General features: G+C 45.7%; 1 protein-coding gene across 2 annotated transcripts; it reads left to right on the forward strand.

The window, feature by feature from the left end:
* Window positions 1-1,014: 1,014 nt before the first annotated feature.
* Window positions 1,015-20,526, forward strand: LOC119978232 (CMRF35-like molecule 3). Of its 2 annotated transcripts, none has more exons than XM_038819691.1 (5): window positions 1,015-1,139; window positions 10,734-11,060; window positions 13,208-13,295; window positions 17,081-17,197; window positions 19,913-20,526. In XM_038819691.1, the coding sequence occupies exons 1-5, from the start codon at window positions 1,055-1,057 to the stop codon at window positions 19,938-19,940; spliced, it is 645 nt and encodes a 214-aa protein (XP_038675619.1). In that variant the 5' UTR covers window positions 1,015-1,054; the 3' UTR covers window positions 19,941-20,526. The 2 variants fall into 2 exon arrangements, with proteins under 2 accessions (XP_038675619.1, XP_038675620.1); XM_038819692.1 differs by lacking the exon at window positions 1,015-1,139 and adding an exon at window positions 8,866-9,110.
* The last annotated feature ends 130 nt before the right edge of the window (window positions 20,527-20,656 follow it).

The raw sequence follows: 20,656 nt of genomic DNA on the forward strand, positions 1-20,656 counted from the left end.
ATTACATCATACCAACCTAAAAATGATACATTTTTCATCACTTCCTGCTTCCTGAAAGCCAGCCAATCCTCCATCCACGCGAATATGTTACCCCGCTACCCCATGACCTCTTATCTTGTGTAATGAGGGTGGTACCTTATGGAAAGCTTTTTGGCAATCTGAGTACACCACATCCACAGTTTCTCCTTTATCCACTTTGCTTGTTACAACCTCAGCAAACTCTAATAACTTAGTCAAACATGAGCTTCCTTTTTGAAAACCATGTTGACTCAATCTGATTGTATAATGATTTTCTAAATGATCTGCCATTAACTCCTTAATAATAGATTCTAGCATTTTCCCAGTGACGGGTGTCTTGTTATGCTCTTGGTGTAGCATAAGCGGCTTCCTTGATGTTCACTCTGACAAAGGAAGGTTCAGATGCGGAGATAACTTCAACACGTTTATTGAACTATTTACAATTCTCCAACTTGGGTTCGCCACTACTGTTAATCCTATAGCTACTCAGACTGACAAACCAGTCTGCTACAATCCACGTGGTGGGTGTGATATTGAATCAACCCTGTGTCTGTACTCACTGAGTGTCTCCATTGGAAAGAGGAAGATCATGTGTGCTGTGTCCTTTATATATGGGTTGGTGTAATGCCCCCCTGTGGTAGTGTCACCTCTGTGTGTATCGTGAATGCCCATTGGTCGTGTCCTATCTTACTGACCTATTGGTTGAGTGTGTGTGTGTCATATCTCTGGTGCTCCCTCTAGTGTCTAGCTAGTCTACGTGTACTTCCATTAACCCCTTGTGTATCTACAGTGATGCATATCACCACAATGGGTATGGAAAGATGAGAATAAAGCAGATCGCTCCACTTTACATCTAAATCCTTTGAACATTATGGAAGGTAAGAGCCCCAGTCCATTAGTTGGGTTGGGGAGCCCAGATTCAGCTTCCTCCTTATTGTGAAAGACCAGCTCAGATCTGATAACTACATGAACAAGGAAGTCACTGACACAAATATAACACAGGAACCAAGTGATCTGAACACAGCACGGCTGAATAATGTCCGAACGCAGTGAATTTATTGACCAGAAACAGTCCAGAACATTGAAATTATTTGCACATTTGATTGTTCTGTCTGTACCAAGTAAGTATATTTTATAATCTTGTCCTTTGGCGTCATTAAAAAATACTTTTGTAGTCAAAGTTGATGAAGACCAGAAACATCCACTGGCTCAGTCACAAGGAGTTCTGTTGTGATGAACTAAAGATGAAACGCTCATGGTCTTGCAAATTGTCATGATGTCCATCTGCTTCTTGAGCACCATCCGTCCACATCGCTTCTTTCTGTGCTTTCCTGCAGTATGTGGTTCAGTCAGACCTGTTGACCCTCCATCTTCCCTGAAATTCTTGCTGTTCGTCAATACTAAGAGACTGAGTTAATTTATATTAGATTTTAACAACAATATCAGCAGCAAGTTGCATGATATGGCATTTATTAAAACAAAGTGCTGGAAATGCTCAGCCGATCTGGCAGCATGTGGAGAGAGAAACATAGAGTTAACGATCCAAGTCCAATTCCTCGGCTCAGAAGAAGGGACACTTCTGACTTGAAATATTAACTCTTGTTTCTATCTCCACAGAAGCTGCCAGGCCTGCTGAGTATTTCCAACACTTTTTGATTTTATTTCAGCTTTTCGGTAGCTGCGGTATTTCACTTTTAATGGATTACATATCACTAAACTTAGTATAAAAAACACAAGGTGCTTGTGACGGTAAAATATTGCAATCACGCAAGTCCGTAACTTGTAGTAACAAAGATTTTTATTCACAAACGTGCTTGGGAGACACATGGCTGCTCCTAAAGGGTGTCTCTCTGATACAAATGTAGCCATCTCAGATGGCAACCTGCAAAGGACCATGGGAATTATGGCCAACCCAGGACTCAGACACACTCAGAGCTTGTGTGTGTATTTGCAACCCAGATAGCTAGACGCAATCAAAACCCCGGCTCGTCTGCATTCTAATGGCCCATTTCCCCAGAACAAAAGGACTGTACTCAGGTAACCGATACAGATGCAGACTAACCGGCGCCACTCCCTTTGCTAAGAAAGCCCAAACAGACAAGGTCAATGACCGCTCAGGACACGCCCGGCCTTCAAGGCACCCACCCCTTTATTGGCCAAAATCGAAGGGAGTGATCGAAGCCTGTCGAATTATTGGGTCCAAAGCTAAGGACAGCCCCAAAGAGGGCGAAATCCCAGAGGGATAAAAAGAGACACAGTCATGTGTTCGGTCTCTCTTGGATCCGGCCTATGCCAACCAAAGTGCAGCATAACGACCAGACAGACAAGTTCAATACCAACGATCGCTACCAGACGGATGAGCCCAGCAGAAACGAAGCCACTTCCTGTACCCAACCGCAGAAGATCCGAACAAAGGCCTTGTTTATCTGCAAAGAGCCGGTTGCCCTGAAGTTAAGTACAGGTTATTGTAGTTGTTAGGTGTAGTTTAACTTGTGGTGTTTTGTGTTGCATGTCGAAGTAATCCTTGTGTGTAAATAAACTATCCTTGAACTTGAACTAACTAACTGGTTGTTTGGTCTTTGATCGATATCCGGTAAAGCCTTGGGTGGTACCATTTGATACCTGGCGACTCTGAAAAGCAATATTATCATTAATAACTGCCATATCTAGTTAATTTGGCAACATTATTGGTGACGCTGGTGGGATAGTATTCCATTCATTAAAAAAAGCAACATTATTGGTGTCTCCGGTGCAAATTGGCAACGCAAAGGCGGTGTAAAATAGTTATATTTTGGGCTAACATATTTCACTAACTAAGGAGAATTGTAGATTGGTTAGATGGATTGGCCATGCTAAATTGCCCTTTGTCTCCAAGGACATGCAGGTTATGTGGGGTTATACCGGGAGACGGGGGGCAGCAGTGAGTGGGCGTCGGTAGGGTGCCCTATTAGAGGGTCGGTGCACACTCAACAAAGAACAAAGAAAAGTACAGCACAGGAACAGGCCCTTCGGCCCTCCAAGCCTGCGCCGACCATGCTGCCCGTCTAAACTAAAATCTTCTATACTTATGGGTCCGTATCCCTCCATTCCCATCCTATTCATGTATTTGTCAAGCTGCCCATTAAACGTCACTATCAACGACTCTGTGGGCCAAATGCCCTCCTTCTGCACTATAACAATTCTCGGATTCAATCCACAGGTTGCAGTTGTTCCATTTATTGATTACGAGGGCAGCGCCAAGTCTGTGCTTCTTATCACATCCTGTGACAGTCATTAAGTCTGTGATTGTTACTTTCCCACACCATCATGCTGAGAAAGGGCTCTAATAACTATTATTTTAAAGCTGTTGATACTCATGACTGCACTTGCCCACATCAAAGCTATTAATGTTAAATGTCGAATTACCCCACTTTAGAGCTTCCTGTGAAGATCCCGCTGCTGACTGCATAATAATTATTATTGAAAAACTATTATCTTTTTTTTACTTTTTCCAATTAAGGGGCAATAATGAAAAAATATTGTTGAGAACAGAAGTACATTTTGAGCAAAAAAAACCCACAGTCTTATTATCTCGTCTTAACAAAAATCGATTGCATCAGAACAGATATTGAGTAATTGCTTCTCGCGTGATTTCATATTTTTTTTCACTGCAACTCTGAAGCTCAAAGAATTGAATTGTTCTCTTCAATCATTTGCATTGTGATTGATGGTTGACTGGGAATTTATTCCACCGTAATTCTCAGTGCCAACTCAAAGCTGACCCCCCCCCCCCCCCACCCCCCCCTCCCCCCCCGCAGTGACATTTCGTGTGTAACTCTACAACCCCTCTGCGAAGATTCGCTGATGTTTTTGAACAGGTCACATCCTTGGCTTTTTGCAACTCTCTTCCACAAAAAATAACTAACTTGACCTCCCTGTCTTCACACTGTAAGATTTCAATTTGGGAGTTATAGAGCACCCAAAAAAGGGGTCGAGTTCTTTAGTGATTTCCGTGCAGGTTACTAATTAATTTAGAAGAAATAGTTTGAATAAGACACATTAGCTGAATAGACAGGAAAAGCACATGAGCCATGATATGTGGGGATGGTGACACGTAGTGAGGGATAGTCTCCTTAGCTGGAGTTGTAGTCTCTTCTATTTTCTGAGGCCTTCCTCCATCTGACAAAGGTGGAAGCCAGCATTATAATAATCTTTATTACTGTCACAAGTAGACTTACATTAACACCGCAATGAGGTTACTGTGAAAAGCCCCCAGTCGCCACACTCCGGCACCTGTTCGGGTACAGAGAGGGAGAATTCAGAATGTCCAATTCACCTAACAACACGTCCTACGGGTCATGTGGGAGGAAACCGGAGCACCCGGAGGAAACCCACGCAGACACGGGGAGAACGTGCAGACTCCACACAGACAGTGACCCAGGCGGGAATCGAACCTGGGACCCAGGCTCTGTGAAGCCATAGTGCTAACCACTATACTACCGTGCTGCCCACCTAATTAACCTAACAAGCACATAAACAACAAAAGAGATACAGGGGTTGATTCTCCATTTCCCGACGCCGGTATCGGGATTCTGGATCTGTTGTAGAATGGCGGGTTGCCCGAAAACAGGGATCAGTGCTGGGTTCCAGACCTGTTGCAATGCTCCACTGTCTTGCCACCGGCCGCAGCACGCTACCCACCCATGCTAGCCGGAGAATGTGAATTCAGGTTTAGAATGCATAAGTGTGCAATTAACGGGCTGGAAGCCCGATATTTCTCCCCCCTCCCACCGCGATGCTTCTATCTCGGGTTGGGTGGGCTCAGTCTGTGGTTGAAGGGTTGACCCCAGGACACAACCCCTGGGATGGAGGGGGTGTCCCGTGTCTGGTCGGCCCCTTCCAGCCCTGGGCAAGCTGAAGATTACCCTTGGCACGGTGATCTCAGGCAGGCCTCTGCTCAACATCATCCTCCTGGTCTGAGTTTTTAAAGTTCCGATGTGGCCTCCTCAGCTTGAACTGCTCTGCCTGACATCTAAAGAGCGGTCCAGGAAGTCCAGTGAAGAAACAAAGCAGGTACACTTCCCTTGCCTAAAATCTGCTTGTTCAGACTAAAACCTTCAAAACAGCAGCTGTTAAACGTTTCAGAGGCGGCCTCAAAAGCAACACTTGAAAAGCCTTGAAATCCTCTGACAGCATTTGGAATGTTGGGCATCCATTCAACTTCACACAGCAATGCTTCATCGTCCTTCATACTTCATCAGCTGGTTTAGCACAGGGCTAAATAGTTGCCATTTAAAGCAGGCCAGCAGCGTAGGTTCAATTCCCGTACCGGCCTCCCCGAACAGGCGCCGGAATGTGGCGACGAGGGGCTTTTCACAGTAACTTCATTTGAAGCCTACTTGTGCCAATAAGCGATTTTCATTTTCATTTCATCCTGTGATTGACAGTTTCATGGTTCAGACACCGGCTTGGTGGATAGTTTATTTATCTTTCCCTTCACGCTTGAATGCATCTCAAGTATGCTGCTTTGAAGCTAACCTGAGGGGAGTCGATCAGTTTCTTAAAAGCCTTTTTATTCAACAAACAACATTGCCTACACGAGGCCCGATACAACTTACCGGACCCTCTCTCCTTTCTGGTCAGCCCCACACTGACCAAACTTATATATCGGTGCTAATAAGCCACTCTGCCCATGGTGGGGGAGCTTGCAGCACCAATGCACACAGGGAAACAATTATCCCCAGCTGGACATGTCCCACGCAAGTTATCACATAAGCAAAATGTTTATAAACACACTTGATATGGAGCTAAGTGGTTTCACTTCCTCTCTTCTTGCAGCCAAAAGTACTTAGCTGGCAACACAGATGGTCACATGACCTATGGCCTGACCCTTGACCCCCCCCCCACCTTGTGATCCACCGTGCCAGGCGTGGTTTCACTGCCAGGGTGTAAGTGCTTGGATTGAACTTACCGCTCTTTGATGTGGTCAGTGTTTGTAAACTTTGAATTTCAACACTTCAGGCCACTGAACCATGAAGGGAGATGAATGAATCCAAGCTGCAGCTGGTTTGTAGAAGCTGTCAATCACAGACCACCACTGGAACGCTATGAATGGCTTGCAGCGAATGGATCTGTGGGAACCAGATGCAAGTCACAGCTGTTAAGCTTCATAGAAGGGACACGTGGAGCTTCAAGGTAAATGTTACAGCTGTAACTTTACCCACTGTTCCTGTCTGGACTGCTCTCTACCTTCCAGACAATGGTCTGTTTTCTCAGGGGGTGTGCGTCATTGGGGAGGGGGGGGTCTCCTTAGGTAGGAGGTTCCCTGAGGCAGGGGGGTCCCTGTGGGGAGTTGGGGTCCGCCTATTACATGGGTACCTGTTGGGGGTCCCTTTGGTCAGGGCTTCCCTGGCGGGGATCTCCCTATTACATGGGTCCCTGGGGAGGGGGTGTGCTGGGGTTCTAGAAGAGGAGGTCTGAGCAGGTAGTGCATTGTGGGAGGGCTCAGATGGTCTGGTCCTGGTCCTGGTATGGTGGACTTCGCAGTGGGACAAGGATTCTACGAGATGCTTCCTCATTCTTCTGAACTCCAGTGAATTGAATCCGAACCGACTCAATTGCTCCTCCATGTCCGTTGGCCATCCTGGGAATCAGTCTGCTGAAGGTTAGCTGCACTCCCACGACAGAAAGAACAGACTGCCTCAGATAAGGAGACCAGAACTGCACACAATATTACAGGTGTGGCCTCACCAAGACCCTGCATAATTGCATCAAGACCTTCCTGCTCCTGTACTCGAATTCTCTCGCTATGAAGGCCAAAATACCATGTGCCTTCTTTACCACTTGCTGCACCTGCATGCTTACCTTCAGCAAGTGGTGTATGAGGATACCCAGGTTCCATTGTACATTACCCTCTCCTAGTTTATGGCCATTCAGATATGAAAATGAAATGAAAATCGCTTATTGTCACAAGTAGGCTTCAATGAAGTTACTGTGAAAAGCCCCTAGTCGCCACATTCCGGCTCCTGGTACGGGAATTGAACCGTGCTGCTGGCCTGCTTAGCCCAGTGTGCTAAACCAGCCCCTAATCATTTGCCTTCCTGTTTTTGCTACCAAAGTGGATAACCTTGCATTGATCCAAATTATACTGCATCTGCCATTCATTTTCCCACTCACTAAACTTGTCCAAATCACAGAAGAACATCAGAATTAGGATCAGAAATAGGCAATTCAGAGCTTTGAGCCTGCTCCACCATTCAATCCGATCATGACTGATCTCTTCCTGGTCTCAAATCCACCTCCCCACCTGTTCCTCACATCCGTTCTACCCATTTTTCACACTGAAGGATCTCTGAATCCTCCTCACAGCTCACCCTCCCACCCAACTTTGTGTCATCTGCAAATTTGGAGATATTACATTTAGTTCCCTCATCTAAATCATTAATATATATTGTGAATAGCTGGGATCCCAGCACCGATTCCTGCGGTACCCCACCAGCCACTGCCTGCCAATTTGAAAAAGACATGCTAGTTCCTATTCTTTGGTTTCTGTCTGCCAAACCAGTTTTCTATCCATCTCAATTACTCCCGCCAGTGACTTTGTCATGAGCCTTCTGAAAGTTTAAATAAACCACATCCACTGGCTCCCCCTCATCAACTCTATTAGTTATATCCTCGGAGAATTCTGGTAGATTTGTCAAGCATGATTTCCCCTTCATAGATCCAAGCTGACTAATAATAATAATAATAATAATCGCTTACTGTCACGAGTAGGCTTCAATGAAGTTACTGTGAAAAGCCCCTAGTCACCACATTCCGGCTCCTGTTCGGGGAGGCCAGTACGGTAATTGAACCGGCACTGCTGGCCTTGTTCTGCATTACAGGCCAGCTGTTTAGCCCAGCTGTTTAGCCCACTGTGCTAAACCTGCTCTGATCCTGCCACCATTTTCAAAGTGCTCTGCTATAAAATCTTTTATCCTGGATTTTAGAATTTTCCCCACCACTGACACCAGGCTGACTGGTCTATAATTCCCTGTTAACTTTCTACCTCTCTTTTTAAATAGCATTAGCTACCCTCCAATCTGTAGGAACTGTTCCAATGTCGATACAATCCTGGAATTTTTTTTTTTAAATTTAGAGTACCGAATTCATTTTTTCCAATTAAGGGGCAATTTAGCGTGGCAAATCCACCTACCCTGCACATCTTTGGGTTGTGGGGGCGAAACCCACGCAGACACGGGGAGAATGTGCAAACTCCACACGGACAGTGACCCAGAGCCGAGATTGAACCTGGGACCTCGGTGCCGTGAGGCAGCAGTGCTAACCCACTGTGCCACCGTGCTGCCCTACAATCCTGGAAGATGACCACCATTAGAAGACGTTTCATAGCTTGTTTTAGACCCAGAAGAAAACAGTTTTGGAAAATTAAATTCTCCAAAGAAATTGGGAAAACTGTCAAATTGCCAAATTTAGGCTTATTAACCTCCATAATTAGTTCAATCCCCAACTACTTAAATCCCCCTTCTCGTCAGAAAGTGAGAAAAGTCATCTTCACAGCTCACAAGAAGTTTCATTCTGGGAGACAAGGAAGCGATGGACAATGATTTCGGCTGAATTTTGATTGGATGATTATGTTCCTGCTGTGAGGAAAAAAACGTCGTCAGCTGCCACTTTCCTGCTGTCGTGGTGATTGGTTTTCAAAGCTGTGTGAGAAATCCTATCGCAGCATTATTGTGTAAGAGGGATTTAAAACAGCATTGTCTAAGAAGGCAGTGTATCAGAGTTTACCATCAAGTGAAACACATTTTATTTAAATCTCTGGAATGTTATGGAGGTTAAGTGCCCCATAAGATTTAGAATAGCAACTTGGGTCCTTGCGTTAGCCTGTCTGCACAGAATCAGCTTTGGAAGGTGGGCCCACGCCATCTCCGCTTTGTGAAAGAGGAACTGTCCAATTTTGCTGCAATAAGAAGGAAATGACAAATACATCCAGAAAAATCAACCAATTCAAACGCAGGACAGTAAATATTACAGCACCCAGGCAGAGAGAACGCAGAAAAAGCAGCCCAGGACAATGGAGTTCATTGCTCTTTTGATTCTTATGCCCCTATCAAGTAAGTCTCTTTATTTAAAGAAATAGTAACCTTTAGCATGGATGAGAAGTATTTTTGTAATCAGAGCTGATGAAGGTTAGAAAGGATTGGATTATCAGGACAGCCTGCAAAATCCTAGCTGGGACTCCATGGTGTTTAGGAGATTGAGAGTTTATCTGGTGGAGGTGTCGAAATATGAAAATGATCGGCAGGGTAGACATGGAGAAATTATTTCCTCTAGTTGGGGACTTGTGAACAAAGGGACAGAATCTTAAAATTAGAGTTAGGCTGTTCAAGAACGAAATCAGGAGGCACCTTTTCATAGAAACAGTCGCTCTGCGCCCCCCTCCACAAGTTACTCTGGATACTGGAGCTGGTGGAGGTTTTGAGATTAGGGCTGAGAAGTTGGAATAGGACTGATATGAGGTAAGGATAACAAGGGATTTGAAACCAAGTGTTGCCAAGGGTCTCCACCTCTTCCTGATGTCTCAACATTCCTCTGATCCGCAAAAGGCTCCGGCAGCACGGTAGCATTGTGGATAGCACAATCGCTTCACAGCTCCAGGGTCCCAGGTTCGATTCCGGCTTGGGTCACTGTCTGTGCGGAGTCTGCACATCCTCCCCGTGTGTGCGTGGGTTTCCTCCGGGTGCTCCGGTTTCCTCCCACAGTCCAAAGATGTGCAGGTTAGGTGGATTGGCCATGATAAATTGCCCTTAGTGTCCAAAATTGCCCTTAGTGTTGGGTGGGGTTACTGGGTTATGGGGATAGGGTGGCGGTGTTGACCTTGGGTAGGGTACTCTTTCCAAGAGCCGGTGCAGACTCGATGGGCCGAATGGCCTCCTTCTGCACTGTAAATTCTATGATAATCTATGATAATATATTACATAAGTTTACAAGCAGGCAGATTTAGAGAATTTGTTTAATTTAACAATATTTTTAATCGTTTTAATAGCGACGATCAGTTTAAATAAGGGCTAATAATGAATAATGAAATCAGCAGGAATTTTAACTGAATGTTCTGATTGTGGAGAATCTGGAGAGCTGGGCAGCACGGTAGCACAATGGCTAGCACTGTGGCTTCACAGCGCCAGGGTCCCATGTTCAATTTCCCGCTGGTTCCCTGTCTATGCAGAGTCTGTACGTTCTCCCCGTGTCTACGTGGGTTTCCTCCGGGTGCTCCGGTTTCCTCCCACAGTCCAAAGACGTGCAGGTTAGGTGGATTGGCCATGCTAAATTGCCCCTTCGTGTCCAAAAAGGTTAGGAGGGGTTAGTGGGTTCCGGGGATAGTTAGGAGGGGTTAGCTGGTTACGGGGATAGGGTGGAAGTGAAGGCTTAAGTGGGTCGGTGCAGACTAGATGGGCCGAATGGCTTCCTTCTGCGCTGTATGTTCTATGTTTAGATAATCACCAGGCTGCACGTTGGGAGAAGTGGGCGTAGAGATGGTGTACCCGCAGTGATTTGAATAACAAGGGTCGGCTAAATGAGAGTCCATGCAAGGAATCCAATGTTGAAAATGGAACTGGATCTGTAATGGCAAAAGCGATTGTCGTAACAATGGAACAGGAATATTTATCTGGCTAGATATTGTTTGTATTGATCGCGATACAGCTGCTGATCATTTTTAATTATCAATATCTCAACAGGTTTGTGTCAATTAACTGCGCCCGAGAAGGTTGATGGGGAATTCGGAGGATCGGTCACTCTGAACTGTCAGTATGATCTGCTTTATGTGAGCCATGTTAAACAATTGTGCAGAGGTCATGATTATTATGAATGTTCTGTTGTGGTTTCCACTATTGAACCAGAAAATGGAAGAATATCTCTCACTGATAACAAAATACAAGGGATATTTTCAATAACAATTGATGACCTAATGAAGGATGATGGAGGACGATACTGGTGTGTGATAATATTAATGTCATTATTTAAAATACATCTAAAGACTTCTATTGATTTGGAAGTTTCTGAAGGTAAGATGGCTAATGTATTTCTGTATAGTTTACTCTTCCTGATTTAAACATTTGTAATCGGAAATAGCCACCAGTCTGCTCTAAATCACTCGCCACCACATACTGGGTTCATCACATGCATATTAATAATAATAAACTTTATTATTGTCACAAGTAGGCTTATATCAACATTGCAATGAAGTTACTGTGAAAAGCCCCTCGTCGCCACACTCCGGTGCCTGTTCGGGTACACAGAGGGAGAATTCAGAATGTCCAATTCACCTAACAAGCATGTCTTTCGGGAGTTGTGGGAGAAAACCAGAGCACCCGGAGGAAACCCACGCAGACACGGGGAGAATGTGCAGACTCCGCACAGACAGTGACCCAAGCCGGGAATCAAACTCAGGTCCCAGGCTGTGTGAAGCAACAGTGTCAACCACTGTGCTGCCATAGGATCATCGAACCCCTACGTTGCAGAAGGAGGCTGTTCAGCCTATCGAGTTTTCCTCGACCCTCTGAAGGAGCACCATACCTATCCCCATAACCCAACCCAACATTTTGGACACTAATGGGCAAGTCACCATAGCCAATCCACCTAACCTGCAGTAGTGATTTTGGATCATGCTCTGCATATTGTGGATTTGCTGGAGGGGTGGACATCCACTTACCGATATGCCCAACCACTGGGAACACTGGATTTCCAAGGCAAGGTCTACCCAACCACTGGGAACACTGGATTTCCAAGGCAAGGTCTACCCAACCACTGGGAACACTGGATTTCCAAGGCAAGGTCTACCCAACCACTGGGAACACTGGATTTCCAAGGCAAGGTCTACCCAACCACTGGGAACACTGGATTTCCAAGGCAAGGTCTACCCACTCACTGGGGACACTGCCTCTGCTGAGAGGATTGAATTGGCAGCGGATCTGTTCACAGACAGACATTTCTCACGTGTGGTTCAGCCGCAAAGTAATTGGGTGAATTTTAACAGTTAAATAGACGCACGTTTGGATGCGTGCAAAGGGTTACATCAAGTCACAGAAAGTTGGGATCCCGATAGCATCCAGTGCCCTTTCAGGATATCCGTGGGAAGGTTTGATGGGGGGCGGGGAACCCTCGTGCAGCTCGCTGTCAGATATGTCATTTACATATTCAGATAAGCAATTAAGTTCTATTTAAATTAAGGATTCTGACCTTAACAGACAGCGGACTTCTTTTCCAAGCTGCTTGGAACTTACTCGTGTCACTGAGGCGACTGCACAACATTTCTTCAATAAAACTGACAGGCTGGGAAGCCTTTGACAGTGAAAATGACGAGCTTCAGTTTCCCAGACATGGCCGATCACCCGGGTGGGTAACCTTGCCAATGGCCACCCAGCTGGCTGTCCCCACACCCACCCTACACCTACCGCCCAGCTGGCTGTCCCCACACCCCACCCTCTAACCCGCCCAGCTGGCTGTCCCCACACCCCACCCTCTAACCCACCCAGGTCTCTGCCTCTCCCTGACGTTCTGTCCTCCCTTCTCCACAAGGAGAGGTCGGGAGTTGTGGGTGTTGGAAATGGCTTGTGCAGGGCAGCCTCACGGCGCTGAGGTCCCAGATTCGATCCCGGCTCTGGGTCACTGTCCGTGTGGAGTTTGCACATTCTCCCCGTGTTTGCGTGGGTTTCGCCCCCACAACCCAAAGATGTGCAGGGTAGGTGGATTGACCACACTAAATTGCCCCTTAATTGGAAAAAATGAATTGGGTACTCTAAATAAAAAAAGAAGAAATGGCTTGTGTGAATAAGAGGGAAGGGTGTGAAGGGTGACTGCGTGCCATGGACTAACAAATGCATCCCAGTATTTTACCTTTAAAAAGGAACGATCAGCTGAATTAAGTGACTCAAATGGTACGGGGTGGAAATTTCACATTTAAAAAATGTGGCGTAGTCAAGAGAATAATTGGGTTAAAGTCCTGGAACACCCTTCACCAACAGCACTGTGGGTGTACCTACACCTCAAGGACTCCAATGGTTCAAGAAGGCAGCTCACCCACCACCTTCTCAAGAACAGTTAGTGATGGATAATGAATGTTGGCTTCGCCCGCAAAACCCACATCCCAGAAATGAATATTGAAATAGATCGCCTTCATTAATAAAATGTTCAACGGCTTCCTCTATTATAGAACTGCAATGGACTTCAACAATGGGCCCTAACCCCAGGATAACATCGGATACTGTGACACCTTCTTCTTCCATAAGTCCCATTCACATGTAAGTTGAAATCAATATATTTGTTTCTTTAGTAACCATATATAAGGAATGGCAGCCTACAGAACATTAGCCAAGATGACCCTATAGAGCTGACAGCAAGATTGTACTTCAGTATTCTTTGGGCAGTCGCAGTTCAAAGTACAGCCAACCCTATATCTACGGGTCAGGTGGCCTTTTTAGGCAAGTCAGATTTCAAGGACTATTATTTTTAACTTGTTCATGGGACGTGGGTGTCGCTGGCTGTGCCTGCATTTATTGCCCAGCCCTAATTGCTCTCCAGAGGCAGTTAAGAGTCAACCACATTGATGTGGGTCTGGAGTCACACATAGGCCAGACCGGGTAAGGTAGGCAGATTTCCTTCCCAAAAGGACATTTGTGAACCAGATGGGTTTTTACGACAATTGACAAAAGTTTCATGGTCATTTTTAAACTTTTAATTCCCGATTTTTATTGAATTCAAATTTCACTATCTGCAGTGGCAGGAATTGAACCAGGGACCCCGAGAGTTCTCTGGGTCACCAGTCCAGTGACAATCCCACTATGCCACCGCCTTCCCATGTCCCCTATTTAGCAGTTAGATAAGTAAATGAAAACTGCAGCATTATATCATGGCAATTGTTCTGGTCAAGCCTGAGTATCGAAATGTATTTTATCACGTCAGACATTACAAAATCACAGAAACTTTGCAGTGCGAAAGGAGTCCATTTGGCCCATCGAGTCTCCACCAGCTCTCTGAAAAAAGCATGCTGCCAAGTCCTCTGCCTTATCCCAGTAACATTGCAGATTTTTTCTTTTCAAATAGCAATCCAATTCCCTTTCGAATACTTAGATCGAATCTAACTCCACCGCCATCAGAGGAAGTTCATTCCAGCCTCTGGATGAAACATTTCCTCACATCACTTTTACTCCTTTTGCCAAGAGATTCTCACTTGAGTGGAAACAGTGGGCGGGATTCTCTGATCCTGAGGCTAAGTGTTGACGCAGTCGTAAACGGTGTCGCGTTCCTCGACGCCGTCAACATGCCCTCAGGAGCAGCGATTATGACCCCTACAGGGGGCAAGCACGGCACTGGAATGACCCATACCGCTCCAGCTGCCGATACAGGTGTCAGATGGGCATCGCGGGTCTGCGCATGCGCAGTGCGAAAGGTGCCAATGCGCGCAAGCATGGTGGCTCCCTTCTCCACGCCGGCTCGATGCAACATGGCGTAGGGCGACAAGGCCGGCAGGGAATGAAAGAGGCCCCCAGCCTGAGAGGCCGGCCCACCGATTGGTAGGCCCTGATCGCGGAGTCCCCCCCCTTCCCCCCAGGGTCGGACCCCACTTCCCTCCCCCACCAGGCTACCCACAGATGGATGGATGCCGAGGCCCCACCGGGTAAGGCCACACGTGGACGGTGCTGGAGGTACTCGGATTTTTTGTCCAGCCGCTCGGCCCATCCCGGGTGGAGAATCGCCGGGGGGGGCGCGTAGAGCTGCCCTGACAGGCGCCCCGATTCTCCACTCTCCGGAGAGTCGGCAGACCGCCGTCTCGGCAGCGTCGCGCAATTCACGCCCGGCCAGACGATTCTCCGGCCTGGGCTGAGAAAATCCCGCCCAGTATCTCATTAATTCCCCTGCCCATACCCCTCAGGGTCATGAACACCTCTATCAAGTCTCTTCTCAGCCTTATTTTCTCCAAGGAAAACAGTCCGAACTTCTCCAATCCATCCTCATAGCTACAGATCTTAATCCCTGGAATCATTCTTGTGTATCCCCTCTGTACTGCCTCCCATGCCTTCAAAACGTCCTCATGTATGACGGCGAGAACGGGACACAATCTCAACATGAGACCTAACCACCCAGAAGGTGAAAAATAGTAAAATCTCAGAAATAATAATACTGATCCACTTTGTTTTTCTCTATGCGTAGCGTCTTATACAAGTTCAACATGACGTCCTTACTCTTGTACACAATGCCCCGATAGGATTGCTTATTCTATCTTCTGATAAGACTCAAAAGTCCGGTTGATTGGAGGTGTCCAAAATACAACTTTTATTTGCTAATTATTCACCTTAATACACTTGCAAAAAAACTAAATCAAAATCGTTGATCAAAATAATACAGAAACTTGTCAGAACATAGCGAAAAGCGTAAAACATAAAGCAGAAGAAAAGTTCAAATAAAATTACGTCAAAACAAATTAAGTCGATAGATCGTTCAAAAATTCATGAAAGCATAAATTTGGACCAACCCCTTAACCACGAGGTCTTTCTCTTAAGGAGATTTCTATCGATGGTCTAATCCCTCATTCACTCTCATTGGTTTCAAATACTCAGCTGAGACCTCCTGGTTTATTCAAATAGATGTTTGTCACTTAGAAGATGATTTATTAATCAAACATTGGTCATTACTTGAGATTTACTAATGTCCATCAAAATTAATTCAGTGTCTACATGCGCACCACTGTACGAGGATAAGATGCTCCCGTCATGGCGAGCTATTAACCTTGCTGTTGCTAATTATCTGATACATTTTCATTACTAAATGCACTAGAATACAATGGTCTATACATTATACAAAATATTTTATGAAACAATGTCTGAATTTATGCAGGCATGGCACCAAAGTTCAAGAGTGTATTCATTATCTGAAACAGTGACTATCATTCTGCAGTTAGGGTGTCTTGAATAATTTTCTTCTCAAGCTATACACTCAATCAATCCTTAAAGGCAGCAAATAAATAAATCAATCAATAATTTGTCAGTCTGTATTAATAAAGCCTAAGATCCTATTAGCTTTATTAACATCTCCACATGCCCTGCCAGCTTCATATGCATCTCCAGTGATATCCATCTGGGCACCTCCTTTGGAGCTTCTCCCATTGTTTTCTGCTGTCTCTCCATTTTCTTCCTGCCAAAATGAATCACCTCACACTTCTCTACATTGAACTTCATATGCCACTTGTATGTATAATCCGCCAGCATATCTGTCCCTTTAAAGTTCAAGACTATCCTCATCACAGTTGACAAAGGTTCCACTCCACATATTATATTGCTTAACCACACTCAAGAAACGTGGCACCATCCAGGACAAGGCAGCCCACTTTATTGGCACCCATCCACAAACATTCAGCACTGGCGCAAAGAAGCGCCATGTGTACCATCTACAAGATGCAATGCAGGCACTCACCAAGGTTCCTTAGATCGCACCTTCCAAACCCACGACCACTACCATCTAGAAGGGCAAGAGCAGCAGATACCTGGGAACCCCACCACCTGGAGGTTCCCCTCCAAGTGATTCACCACCCTGACTTGGGAAGATATCGCCGTTCCTTCACTGTTGTTGAGTCAAAATCCTGGAACTCCCTTCCTAACAGCACAGTGGGTGTACTTACACCACAGCAGTTCAAGCAGGCTGCTCACCTCCATCTTCTCAAGAGAAATCAGGGATGGGCAATCAATTCTGATCTACCCAGTAATGTCCATGTCTCGTGAAGGAATAACTATAAAATTAATTACTAATACAGTTTACTTTCATGCTGTGTATTTTATTACTGGGGTTTGGACTGGCACCTTGTGGTCTGCTGAAGTGCGTGGCTGTGTTTACTGTATACAAGTCCTATTTTACCTGTGTTTATGGGCGGCCCAAGCCCTCCTAGATATGTGCGCAGGCTGGAAAATGGACAAATCTCAGTGCATTCACTATTACGTGTCACAATTCCTCGGGACGCTAAAAGGCTAAAAATACTCATCATGGGGTGTAAGCACTTTTATAATGTACTAATGATAGCTTCCTGTTTAACTAGAGAAGCTGAACTGAACAGTCACCGTTTATGGACTCTATTCCGCTGGCTGCTCTTTGCTGCTCTGGCTGTTTGCACCGTTTCAGTCACATGTTGGACACGATTTGCAAAGAAATCCAGGTATGATCATTTAAATCTCATGATTCTAATATTCAAGGTGATTTCGTTCAGTTGAAAAGCTCAAGCACTTTGAAAGTTGCCTCAAAATAATAGGTCAAAGATCCAAAATAAAATACCCACTGCTCATAAACTCCAAGTGAGTGAAGCATTGTCACCATTCCGATGTTATAACGATGGCTTTTACCGTAAGCTTTATGCCTGTCGACTGCAGTTGGTCTGGAGTTTTTGTTCTCAAATGGAAATCCATGAGAGAGGACAAATCAGAGCAGGCAGATGATACAAAAACATTCACATACATTGATCACTGACTGATTACAGAACATAACTGCAGTGATATCACGGTAGTGTTGCAATTCACTGACGGACCACTAAGAGTCTCACTCGTATATAGGTGAATTCAGCTGACCAGACATTGGCTGGAGGAAGGAAAAGAGGGAGCTTGCATGTGACATGATTTTGCTGTTGTTCATCTGCTGTCTTGTATAGTTTATCCGTTTCTAACTTTAACTACAAGTGTTCTTGTAATAAATTAGACCATCCAACAAGAACATTACAACAACTACCTGATGATATGGGCTGAATTTTAACGATCAACAGGGAGAGAAATGGAGGTAAAACCCTGGGAAGCAGAATCAGATCAGCTCCTCGACACAGTCCTCCCATCGGGGTAATTTACTGGCCGTGGGGGGGGGGGGGGGGGAGTGGGCAGGCTAATTGCCCCATGGAGACAGACAGACGATTTACAGATGTCAAGGCGCCTTTTTTTAAGTATTAATTTGTGGGATGTGGGCGTTGCTGGGTGGACCAGCAGCAAGGCCCATTTTACAGGGCTGTCTACATTTAGCCAACAACGTGGCAACTCCCTGTCACATGTGGTGGAGGCACCAGCTAAATGGAGTCAACCTCTGAGCGACAGCCCAGCTGAGGGGAGGTTTTAAGCAGCAAATAGAGAGCCCTGGGGGCAGACAGGCCTTGGGGCCTCAACAAACCTGTAGAGATCAGGTCTCCCTTCTGCCTCTGGAGACAACACCACTCCCGGTGTTCCTGCTGAGTTACTGACCCTCTGGCTGAGTCGACAGTTCTGTGGGCAGACGGCCATCCATAATAGGCGGCTACCCACAAAATTTAACTGGCAGACTCTCCGCCCACTCGTGGTGACGCACATTCCCTCCCAATGTCGGGGCTGCCGCGCTCATGGAGGTGAAACCTGCCTTATGTAACCGCTTGACCCAGTCACAACCCACGTGAGTGCAGCACAAGGTCAAGTGTGGAAAACTGATCAGCTTTTGGTCATTTACCCAATATCTCCTTCTGTGGCTCAGTGTTGTTGTCGACACTTTACTACATTAAAGGAGATATAAAAGTGCAGGTTGCCATTGATGCTGTAGATATTGTGTCACCGACAGAATTACCATTTCCAGTTAGTGCCTGTGGTCCGTGTACTTTGTCTGAAAGTATGCTCTAGTTCCTGACCATCGATGTGTGTATCCCACTTAAATGATTCTACCAGAAAGCTGCTGTGAATTGTAAAATAAAGAATGTAATTTATTCTCATCCATGCCATTCTCATTCCAAAATAGGTGCAAATAAATATATCGGGTCAAACCTGTAGGGGAGCTGATGGGCCGCACACTGTTGTCCACTCTGGAATTGACCCTCGGTCATGACGATACCAGGTCACCCCCTCACCAACAGCAGACAGGCATGAAGGTGACCCGACTCCCCCCCCCCCCCCCCCAACCCCCCCACCAGCTCCCTCATCAAAACCACCCATCAAATCCCCCAACAAACCCCCGATCAGAGGTTCCTGTCAGTCACTCGTGCCTGAAAGTTGAAGAGAAGTCCAGGAAGTAGAGCAAAAATCACTGCATTTTCACTTCCCCTTCCCTAACACCTGCTGCCTCAGGCAATAATGTTTAACACAGCAGCTTTGCCAGAGGCTTCCTTGAAGACCAAGTACACTGAAAAGGCTTCAAATCCCTCGATAAGCTTTGAAATGCAAATCTTCCATTCAATTCCACGCAACAATACATTTCATTAGCCAGTGATGACAGTTTTAATACTCCAGAGACACTTGCTAGGTGGATTGTTTATCTTTCTTTCCCTTCAGACTTGACTGCATCTCAAATAGCCTGTTGTGATGCTAACCACAATGTTTATAAACACTCTTGCCATGATTGACAGATTCTCATCACATCAAAAGCAGCTACGTGCTTTCTGCTGTGGGGGCAAGCTCTTCCCCATGCATAAATTAGCATGGGTAAGGAGAGAGACTCACATTCCGGGCGCTGCTCCTAACGCCAGCAGAGACCAGTAGCGATTCTCCACTGGCAAGAGCATCTATGATCCATAGTGGAGAATGCTGACCTTCATCTTAAATCAATGCCTACGTTCAAAGGCAAATATGAAACAGGGGATGGGAGAAGCATCAACAGCGTTCCTGGATCAGGCACAGTGTGTTGCATTGTTCAACCTGGGACCCAGTGCCATGGGCACCAATTGCAAAATAGAAAGTTCCCCAAACCCCAGGTAAGTTGAACAATATCAGAGTTAGACGTTATGGCAGACCAATCTCACCATTTGGATCAGAATATTGCCATCCACCATCTCCCCTGCGTATTATTGCCTGGTAGCCCTTCACGTGAAACACTTTTGAAAGAAGGACAATCAATTCATTTTCTACAGGTCAGTTGCTTAAATTAATTTCTTATTCAGTTCCCCAGGACAGCAAATGAAGGGTTAAACGTAAACATCAACCACAGAACACGAATGGATCAGAGCGGCACTCGAAGACTGGCCAGAGGATCAGAGCCTAATGTCCAGAACATTTTCACTTGCTTTTAGAAGTTACGCTCCAATGTTATTTCATACTTGATTATAATTTGAAATTTCTCTGTATTAGAGAACGCGCCCTGCTGGTGGAACATCATCTGATCTATAGTGATGTCAGCAGAGTGTTTGTGTGGTCTTCAGTTCTCCATCTTAGATTGTATGAGTAACATCTCCTAATAAACCTCGCATCTTGTTTGTCAGAAATCCATGCCTGCGGCACCTCCAAACCTTTTCTCTTTGCAGAAAATTGAGAACATAATAAAAGCAAAAACTGGCGACGAGGATTGAGGCAAGAAACAATACCTGCCGAGGGACTGAAATCGCCGGCGCAAAAAGAGGAGGCGGCGACTAGAGCGGTGGAGGAGATTCTGCGGACTGGACGTTGAAGTCGATCGTAAGAAAGGGCACTGATGCAGGAGGTTTAAATAAGAATAAAACAAAGATATCCGTGATGTGTTGTTCCTTGTCACTGAATAAAGCTCGTAGTCTTAAAGTTGTGGTAGATGCTTATTGTGAGTTTGTTCTCTCTCCAGCGCTTAAACTATGTTATATCTGAGCTGCCTGTCTGTGTTCTGCTCCCAGCTGCAGTTCCTGTGAAGTGACCCCTAACTTCCTGTCTGTCTCTAT

Source organism: Scyliorhinus canicula, chromosome 15 (assembly GCF_902713615.1).
Source record: "Scyliorhinus canicula chromosome 15, sScyCan1.1, whole genome shotgun sequence".
Lineage (NCBI taxonomy): Eukaryota > Metazoa > Chordata > Chondrichthyes > Carcharhiniformes > Scyliorhinidae > Scyliorhinus > Scyliorhinus canicula.